Below are 10,295 nucleotides of genomic sequence, written 5' to 3' on the forward strand. Positions count from 1 at the left end.
TACAATTGACTATTTTTTAACAAAGCAGCCATTTGACAACGCTGTGTTGTCAGTATTGCCATCGTGTGTTTGTGGTGAGATGTCATTATGATTTATGAATATGTATTTTGTCAGTGCTTTGTATGAGTTGCTATGCAATTCCAAATAGATGATACATGTATATAAACCGTCAAACATTTTAAAAATGTGTGAACAATCTGTACTGATATAAAGGTCTTTCATTTGTATGTGATATGAACTTAGGTAAGGCTTTATTTATAAAAGTAGATAAGATTTTTGGATTGTCACTGTTTACTTGGGGAAAAGAAACAAATAAAGACTTTAAAAACAAGTTATTTTTTTGCATTATTTACTGAGTGTACTTGGTTTCATTGACTGAGTGCACTGGTGGACACACACGCACAGCAATGGCGTGTTTTCAGGGTTTGGAGCGCCGGGTGGTAAACTGTGTATAATTGTGAGCTCTGTCTCTCCCTACGAGGTCTTTATGTCTGAATGAGTTACCGGTAATGATGGATGTGTTGATATTTGTGACTCATTTATCATTTCGGAGATAAGCTTATTGTTTTCTCTCTCCTGCTCTAGCTCCATTTCTGGAGAAGGGAAAGGACGCAAATGTATTTTTAAATCAGTTTAACCTCAGCTCAACCTCAGCTAATTTTAAATTTGCTGGATGGTATGTTAAGTCAAAGAAACATTTCACACAAACTCATCTGAACAGAGAATCACTGAAATCATAAAATGTATTATACAGATAGACTGGATAATTTAGCATATTTCCTATAAAAAAGCAATTCAAAATACTTAAAAAAAAAAAAAAACGAGTAAAAAATAACTGTGGGAAAATAGAAACAAAACAAAACAATTCAAAATGTTTTATATATTCTAAAGGTACAAGGTCTTAAAAATAAATAAAATGAGGAGGAAACAAATAAAGTAAACAGCTAATAAAATAAGATAAATTGTACATCAGGAAAGAGATTGCAAAAAACTGCAAAAAAAAAATAAATGTGTTTAAATAAAAGGTGACAAATATTGGTGACAAATACACATTTATTAAATAAGAGAAATGTATTTTCCCCATTTTGCATGATCATCATTTTAAATTTTATAATTTTATAATTATATTAGATTTATTGGTTTTATGTATCTATAATTGCAAAAAGCTCATTATATTATAGTACGTTATTTATTTATTTACCAATATGCGTACAAAATGTATAAATAATAATAAAATAAGTAAAATAAAATCATTACTGAAAAAGAGAAATGTCTTTCTATAAATGTGCATTATTATGTTGTGGTTTGTTTATTTGTTTTATGTATTTATAATTGCAAAAAAAGTATATATATATATATATATACATATGTGTGTGTGTGTGTGTTTGTGGCAAAAATAAGAAAAAGTAAATAAAATGTATAAATTAAATAATAGAAATGTATTTCCATTTCATCTTGCATTTTCAGAATTTTTACTATTTATTAATTTGTAAATATACAAAAATGTCATTACATTATAGTAGATTCTATTTTTACCAGCAAACATCTGAATAAATGCACAGTGCAACATGAAATAGGATAGATAGATAGATAGATAGATAGATAGATAGATAGATAGATAGATAGATAGATAGATCACGTGGGAAGGAAGAGAGAGAGAGAGAGAGAGAGAGAGAAAGAGGGGGGGGGGGGGGGGTGTAAGTGCACAGCTATGTGACCAGCTCAAACTAGTTCAGAGAAACACAAAGAGCAGCAGAGATCAGAGAGAGAGCTGAACACAGACACTCGCTCACAGCACAGCATCATATTCGCAGCAATAAGGCAAGTACATCATCATCATGATCATAACCCAACAGCTCCTATTATTAAACTGTTTCACGACGCTGCGTGTTTGAAATACAGCCTACTAGTTGGTGATAAATGCACATATCTGCGATTAACCGGATTTATTTTGATATGCTTATATTATCATTTTTATCTGCGTTTTAGTGCGATAATAGGATGTGTGTAAATATGTAATGTCTTTAGTGTGTTCATGATGTGATATATACAGTAGTATGACATGATAAATGTAAGGCGGCGTTCACAGTGTCATGAGAACAAACGCGCTGAACGTCAATGAAGAGTTTAATTTAAAGCACGGTTCTACTATTTTAGACTATAATTTGCATAAATTACGTTTAATAGCTATCATATTTAACTGGACGGCGACACTAGCTATCGCTAATTAAATGGAATAAATTTGTTTATTAAACTTGATTTAATGGCTTTAAATAGTTGCATTCCTGCTGTAATAGAGTCAGGGAGCTTGTGTTTTCGTGCGAAAGGGAGCTTTAATGCTGTCAGAGAAAATGATGCTCTCTGAAGTGCCAAAGAGGACCAGCTGCCAGCTACTGCTGACCCACTTCTCCAAATCACAACCATCAGGCCTTGCGGTTTCATTCCAGAGCTCCAGATGCGAGAGAGCCTGCGGTTGGGGTGTCAAGCGGTCAACGGTGAACTTTGTGCTCCTCGAGGAAGTTTTCAAAATGTCCAGTTCTGCATTTATCAAAGGCAGCATCCCACGTCCCCGCTTGCATCAACAGAGCGGGTTTTGTCCACCAATGCTAATAGGCTTACATTCAAAGAGGAGGCCAACCCCTCCTCCTCAAGACACAGCATGGGGTCTGTGTTTGGGCCCTTTCAGATAGGGAAGCAAAACGGGCGAGATCCTGCTTTGTTCAGAGCCAGTGAATCAGGCTCCTCTAAGGCCCAGCTGAACGTCTTTGAGGACTTGGCCTCTCTCCCCGCGGAGGCGGGGGACCCCTGCTGACCGCTGTTTCTCCTCGCACAAAAAGTCCGACCCCGAGGAGCCCTTCACATTTATGAGTGACTGAAGAATGGAGCCGTGCCGTGGGCTGTGCCTTGAAAGAAGCCTGTTTTAATGGAGGCAGGAAAAGAATGAAAATGAGAATTGCTTTTTATTTTCTTGCGAGAAAGAGGAAAATATAGAGAGGCTCTTTTATGGAGTCACACACAGCGAGCTGCTAGGATGGCAGAGGATATTATGTACACAGTGTCTTTAATTCAGACAGTACAAACAAAACATTCATATCTGATGTGTAATTATCTTGGTGTTTCTAAAAGAGGACTTTTGATGGTTAGTTACTCGAGTTAATCGGTTTGCAGTGAAAAATTAACTAAACAAATTAAACCAGCCTTGAAAACAACAAAGTATAAAAAATAAATAAAAATGGATTGTTTTTGAGCAGCATGAATACAACCAAATACAACACAATATATATGTTGGTGTATGTATATGTTTGTATATGTTTATAAAATATTAAATACATATAGCACATAATATAGTGCAAGAACTCACATCAACGGATGATTATGGTGGACACCCGGTTGGATGCGGTCTTCTATGTTTTTGATAATTGATTTAATGCAGAGATAAAATGAAATATAAGGATTAGGATTATATTATATTAGGATTAATGATTATATATATAGTAAATAACAAATATCAAATTAAATATAAAAAATAATAAAAATGACAAAAGAACATTACAAGCACAAGCTTATTCAAAGTATTAATAAATTATACATAATAATAGATATAAATCTGCTTCACATTGTGCATCTACATAATTGTCTTGAGATTAATGTCAGCTGTATTTTTTCCCAGAATGCGGAGTTTATTCTCTATAGCGCTTGTGCTGCTGGTGGTGTTGATCACCGTGGAAGCCAGTATGAAGAAAAAAGGTTCTTATTTCTTTTTTACTTAAAATTATGGCATGCACATTCATTTGGTGTGATATCATTAATAATCATTCTCTATTTTGTGACAGAAAAGGGCAAAGAGCCCAAAGCAGATGCTGAGTGCAGTGAATGGCAGTATGGGAAATGCGTGCCCAACAGCGGCGACTGTGGCGCTGGCATTCGGGAGGCGACCTGCAATGAACAGACAAAGAAAACCAAGTGCAAAGTCCCATGCAACTGGAAGAAAGACTTTGGCGGTAAGGAGTTTCACCATGTATGAATACACTGAATGCATGTCTGGATGTGAATCTAAGAAAAACATATTTAGACAGGCCATTCATTCTAGTTTGTGCTTGGATTTTAGCTGACTGCAAGTACAAGTTTGGACGCTGGGCTGAATGTGACACTACTACAGGAACCAGAAGCAGGTCTGGGACATTGAAGAAGGCACTGTTTAACGCTGAATGTCAGTCCACCATTAAAGTGTCTAAACCTTGCACCCCAAAGACCCCCAAACTCAAGGGAGGCGAGAAGAAAGGCAAAGGGAAGGAAAACTAACTTGAAGACCACCCCAACTGCCCCATTGCCCACTCAGTGGTACATTCCTATGTGACACTCCCAAATCGTCCAAAAGGTGAATGCTGAGAGGAAAGAAACTGTAGCCCTACCTGTTGTTTTTATGTCCACTTTCTTTGTTTTGTAATTAGTAAATGTATGTGTCTATGCTGTTGTAATTTGATCTCTGTAGCGAATTGTAATTGTAATTGACTTTGCATGTATAAAATAGGCCGCAGCAAATCTGTTGTCTAACAAGTTTTCTTTACTAAAGAGAAAAGCTGGCGAGACCCTAATTATGCCCCTAAATGAAAGTATTTGTAAATGACAACAAAATGAATGAAGACTATTTCTGTACGTTTATAACATGTAAGCTGAATGCTTAAATGAACATCGCTCCTGGAAGTAACGGCCTATATAAAGTATCTGTTTATAAATGTTTATGTTTTTAGATTTGATGGATGTACAATCAAATTTACAATACTAACTGATTACTTCGACAGGTTGTGAATAAATTAAAGTGTATTTTCAATAATACTTTCTGGTGCTTTTTTAAAAGCAAAGTTCACGCATTTATTGTTCAAGACAAACTTACGAATTATCGATAAGAATGTAAGTATTGACAATTTACCCAATTTTCTAAAAATTAATTTATTGTGCAAACAATAATAGTATTACAAACTGTAACTTGAAGTAAAAAAAATAAAAAAATAAAAGCTTTACGATGTGCCATAAAATTCTTAGAACAAATGCAATCATAGTGCCCTGATGAATATTAAAATACAAACATTTGTTTTACTTTTTACTTTGGTTACTTAAAGAACTTAATGACTTTATGATACATTTAATGAATACAACATACTTCACTTTATTTACACTTTTGGCTCTAGTACAGGGTTCCCGCGGGGTCTTAAAAAGCCTTAAAAGCATTGCATTTATTAATTTGGAAATAATACCTTAAAAAGACTTTAAAAAGTCTTGAATTTTGATGTCTGGGTCTTAAAAATTGTGCTGTATGTAACTTCTCTTTATTGTAATTTCCCTCAAAAGTTTCATTTGTCAACCACGATTATTTTGATTAAATGACGTAGTATAAATAAAGAGTGGCGGAACCAATAATTGAGAATGCAACGCAGCCCCGGGTCACAGCACAAAATACTGCGAACATGTGATGCCTTCAGTAAATGAAGATCACGTGCTACAGCAACACAACACACAACACAGACCTCAAGCAACAAGCAAAGGAGAAGCGCAAAAAATAAAAGAAAATCTCAGCATTCCACAGGAAAGGTTGACTGACGCCGTTAGATTTTTAACGTTTGATTTTACGTTAGCTAGCTACCAATTTCATTCTGAGGCTATGGGGAAATGTAAATTTAATGAAGCGTGGCTGGATAAAAACTCTTTTCGTCATTGGTTAAAACCAGTGGACAGCAACGTTTTTGACGCTTTTTGCACCATATGCAAAAAAAGGATTCAGCTAGGTACAAAGGGGAATTAAGGCATTAGAGTCTCATGCCAAGTTGTCCAAGCACATGAACGCTCTCAATGGACAAAAACAAACTCCTTCCATCGCCTGCGTGTTTCAACCAACTAACATTAGCCAGCTTGCTGCTAGCGCTGCAGACCCTCCAGCTATGACTGAAACTAGAGTGGATCTGCACACAGCTTTTGGGTCCACACCAACAATGAAAGCCGAGGTGTTGTGGACTCTTAACACAATCGTTAAACACCAGTCCTACAATGGAAATGAGGGTATCTCAGAGCTTTTCAAATGCATGTTCCCTGACTCGACATCGCTAAAACGTTTACTTGCGGTCACGATAAAGGAGAAGTTGACGGAACTGGCTGTCCTTGATAAAGAGCTTGCTGCCCTGAGTGAAGAGCTAAGGAGTTGACTGTGTTTCTTAATTTAATGTATTGTTGAGTTCTAATTTTCGATGTTTATTGTTCAGGGGTCTCTCAGTTCCCCATATTCCCATCATGGAATAAGTAGCTAGCTAATGTTAAAAAACAACTTAACATTGTTCGGCAAACTTTCTTGTGGCCTACTGAAATGTTTTTATTTTTCAGACCTGCTTGCCTTATCTTTTACCCATTCCACATTTGAAAAATAAATGAACACAAGTTCAAGGATTTAGTTTTTCTTCGCTGGTAGGGACGTGAAATAGGTATTAATTTTTTATATAAATGGTCTAAAAAAGGTCTTAAAAAGACTTGAATTTAATTTGAAGAAACCTGTAGGAACCCTGTAGTAGACCAGCATCATGCTCACAAAATTAGAATAGGTATATTCTCTAATCTATTGCATTGATTCGCAACTGTTGGCGTGAGAATACATTCGCAAACAACATCAGCAACATGATAAACACCAATAACGTCAACCAACTTCACTTTTGGCTCTAGTAAAACAGCTTCACATTCATGAAACGTTTGAGTGAATCAGGTTCCTCGTTGGTTCGCTAGGATTCATTGATAAGAGAATGAAGTCTGACTCATTTTGATGCCAGATTTCTGAACTTGCAAATCAACAGTCGTTTAAAGGTTCTTTTGAAGGTGGCGTTACAGAGCGCGTAGCACACTGGATTTACCGTGCTGTTGACGTAGCACATAAAGTAACCCACCATCCATAGAATTTCAGGGACACACCAGCGGCAGAAGGTACCAATCAGAACCATAACACTATAAGGCGTCCAAGTTACAATGAAGGCCAAAAGAACGGCAAGGATGGTCTTTGTCACCTTCCTTTCTCTAAGAGCCTTCTGTCTGGCATTCTTGGAGACAACCTTGGATGCTTGACTTTGAACCTGAATAGTAGTATGGTTTTGAAGACAGTGAGGTTGCATTGTCCTGCTAGTTTCTGCACACCCTGTCAAGGTCTTCCGTCTCGAGGTTTCTGCATCCAGCTCTTCCGCAGAGGCATCAGGACTTGAATCCAAGGAGTAGTCCATTTTGCTGAACTCTGCAGAAGAAGGGTGTTTCATTCTAATGAGCGTTGAATCTAGTTTAAATGAGCATGTTTCATTGGGTTTAATGTCACTCACTAGGTCAGGGTTTGCAGCTGACGTTCCTCCACTTGCCTTAGACGGTTCAAGCAGGTTTGCGAATTCAGGCTTTAACTTATGAACTCGTCTCTGACTGGCCAGGGATATCCGTGTGTACAGTACCACCATTATCACAACGGGAATGTAGAACGCTGGGATGGTGGTTGCCAGGGTAACGGCAGGGTTGGCAAGGAGCAGGATATAGCATTGTCCCTCCGGGACCTTGCTCCTGTCCCGCCCAGTCTGCCAAAGCAGGATGGCTGGAGCCCAGAGAAGCAGAGACTGTAACCAAGCCGCAGCAATCATCACCCCAGCCCACCTTGCTGTACGTTTGGTTGGGTAACTCAGAGGCCGGGTCACGCAGAAGTACCGGTCAAAGCAGATCAGCAGGAGGTTCATCACAGAGGCATTACTCACCACGTAATCTACAACCAACCACAAATCACACATCTGCGGTCCCAAAGGCCAATATCCCTTTACGGCGTACACAATGTAGAGATTCATGGAGAAAACACCGACGATAAGGTCCGAACAAGCAAGACTAAAAAGGAAGTAGTTGTTGATGGTTCGGAGATTGCGGTTGACTTTGAATGAAAGCAGAACCAGGACGTTGCCCAGGACTGTTAGCAGGCTGATGCAGCTAGTGATAAGTATGATGAAGACCACCCCTACAGTCCCGAACGAATGACGTGGTTTCCTCAACACCAGGTATGATTCTTCGGGCAAAGGACTCTGCATGCTGCTGTTGAGCGTGGTGGAGGAATTTGTAGAGGAGCCTGTGACAAGAAAACAGAAATTTTTCATAAATCAAGAAGTGATTAACTTGACATATGAGCAAACAACTTGAAAATTGAACTCTACAGACCGTACATAATACACTTTTAATGCTAAAATACACAACTCTAATCGGTTGTACATAGTGATGAAGATATAAATTAGACAAACAAATTATGACCCTAACACGATCCAATCAGCAAACTTACCATTAGAAACAAATGATTCAAAGTCCCTAGAGAAAGCGACAGATCCAGTCTCCATGATCTCCTGCTCCGTCTGTACGAGAGAACGACTGGGAGGACTTTTAATTCCTCAAACAGTAACACCCATCTTCACCTTCCGAATACAGGTCATCCTTCCTCTTAGGGCTGCATCAATACACTAAATTTACTGGAAGATAATCCAAGTAGTGTGGAACGATCATATTACTGCTGAATTCCTCCTAGATCCGTGCTGCTTTTTTTAAAGCATGTATGCTTAATGCAGTTCCTGTCATCTAAAGAGGAAGGCAGCAGTTACATAAGGGATGGAATCGAATTACCTGACCTGTAATGAAGCTCCACAGCTTTTTCACATCTTTTTCATTTTATTCTGATTCTATTTTAACATTTTTAATATCACACATACTACAACAATCACAGATGTTTACACAGGTAAAAGTTGTAATGAGGATGCAGGGACCTGAGTAAGTTTCATGAAAACACTGCAATATATGTCAATGAGAAGAAACTTCATTATGAATGAAGACAAATAAACTTTGACAAATAAGCAAATTTTCTTCAAATTTTTATGACCAGATTGTGTTACAGAAGTTTTATTTTAAATTGCGACCATTTTCAGGAGAATTTGGGAAAAGTGTGATTAAAGGGTTAGTTCACCCAAAAATGAAAATTCGCTTATGTTTTACTCCTAGGTGTATAGTAGGTGTATACTAGGTGACTTTATTTTAGACGAATCCAGTCGATTATATTAAAAATTGTCCTGGCTATTCCAAGTTCTATCATTTTAGTCAGCGGGGGTTGCAGTTGAACAGTCCACAAGACGTCAAATAAAGCGCGTGCATTCATAATAAAAACGTACCTCACACGGCTCCGGGGGATGAATAAAGGCCTCTTGTAGAGAATTCAATTGTTTTTGCATGAAAAATATCCGTATTTTCTCTCACTACCAGTATTTGTCATACGCGGAAGCGATTCCGGCAGATGACATAGGACGACGGTATTGTTGCGTGATTAGTGATGAATGTGGAGAGAGAACAAAACAAAACCAAGATGAGACTGGTTTTCCTTTGCTAAGGTAAGGAAACTCCTATAAACAAACTCGCGAGACTAGCACATCTCAGAGGCATGCGCTGCGTATACGTGCTGCGTCATCCGCCGGAACAGCTTCACCATAATGACAGATACCAAAAGTAAGAGACAAGTGTTTATTACATTTGAAATATGGATATTTTTCTTAAAAAAAACCCATGGATTCACTACAGGAGGACTTTATTCAACCACTGGATCCATGTAAAGCACGTTTTATTATGAATGCACGCTATTTATTTGACGACTTGTGGACTGTTCAACTGCAACACCCGCTGACTACAATAATAGAGCTATATGACGAGTCATATAGACCTAGGATGCTTCATGTAATTCACTAGTAAAACAGTCTAATTTTCATTTTTGGGTGAACTAACCCTTTAACTGTCATAAAAAATTATGACAAAACATTATATATATATATATATATATATATATATATATATATATATATTTTTTTTTTAAATATGCAAAATAATACTACAAATTTGTGGAAAATTTATTCGGTATTAGTCCAGGTATTTTTTTTAATCTTTCTTTTTTTGTAATTCCCATTATTCTAAATCATGTTTGTCAGCATATCTTTAAAGGAATAAAATACTTAAATGAATACAAATAAATAATATAACAAACAACTGAATTTATTTCCATATTCCCATTTTATTAAAACTCTCATAATCGTCATTACCACAGGATCTTTGGTGTCCCACAAAATTCTTTTACAACACCTGATCCTCATTATCACTAAATAAAGATCCAACTGCACATTTATGGTAAGTCATAACAACACACCCCCTTGTCTGGTCAGGAGAGAAAGTAGAATTCTGGTCTTTTCCACCATCATGACTTCAGCTACGGTACCGATCCA

The 10,295-nt window shown here is 37.2% G+C and overlaps 2 protein-coding genes across 2 annotated transcripts; one reads left to right on the top strand and one right to left on the bottom strand.

Moving 5' to 3' along the window:
- Positions 1 to 3,589: 3,589 nt before the first annotated feature.
- On the top strand, positions 3,590 to 4,834 carry mdkb (midkine b). Its single transcript, XM_059546206.1, has 3 exons — positions 3,590 to 3,747; positions 3,834 to 4,001; positions 4,109 to 4,834. Exons 1-3 carry the CDS (start codon positions 3,648 to 3,650, stop codon positions 4,300 to 4,302), a joined length of 462 nt encoding a protein of 153 aa, XP_059402189.1. The 5' UTR covers positions 3,590 to 3,647; the 3' UTR covers positions 4,303 to 4,834.
- A 1,724-nt stretch (positions 4,835 to 6,558) lies between these two features.
- Positions 6,559 to 9,338, bottom strand: chrm4b (cholinergic receptor, muscarinic 4b). The gene is made up of 2 exons (XM_059546019.1): positions 8,327 to 9,338; positions 6,559 to 8,119 (listed from the first exon to the last, which is right to left on the bottom strand). Exons 1-2 carry the CDS (start codon positions 8,379 to 8,381, stop codon positions 6,795 to 6,797), a joined length of 1,380 nt encoding a protein of 459 aa, XP_059402002.1. The 5' UTR covers positions 8,382 to 9,338; the 3' UTR covers positions 6,559 to 6,794.
- Positions 9,339 to 10,295: the final 957 nt, after the last annotated feature.

The sequence above is a fragment of the Carassius carassius genome, chromosome 50 (genome assembly GCF_963082965.1).
Source record: "Carassius carassius chromosome 50, fCarCar2.1, whole genome shotgun sequence".
NCBI lineage: Eukaryota > Metazoa > Chordata > Actinopteri > Cypriniformes > Cyprinidae > Carassius > Carassius carassius.

Coding starts and splice junctions, on each gene's coding strand:
- chrm4b (XM_059546019.1), bottom strand. CDS start 8,381: ATGGAGACTGGATCTGTCGCTTTCTCTAGGGACTTTGAATCATTTGTT. Junction 8,120..8,326: donor TGAATCATTTGTTTCTAATG/GTAAGTTTGCTG, acceptor TTCTTGTCACAG/GCTCCTCTACAAATTCCTCC.
- mdkb (XM_059546206.1), top strand. CDS start 3,648: ATGTCAGCTGTATTTTTTCCCAGAATGCGGAGTTTATTCTCTATAGCG. Junction 3,748..3,833: donor AGCCAGTATGAAGAAAAAAG/GTTCTTATTTCT, acceptor ATTTTGTGACAG/AAAAGGGCAAAGAGCCCAAA. Junction 4,002..4,108: donor CTGGAAGAAAGACTTTGGCG/GTAAGGAGTTTC, acceptor CTTGGATTTTAG/CTGACTGCAAGTACAAGTTT.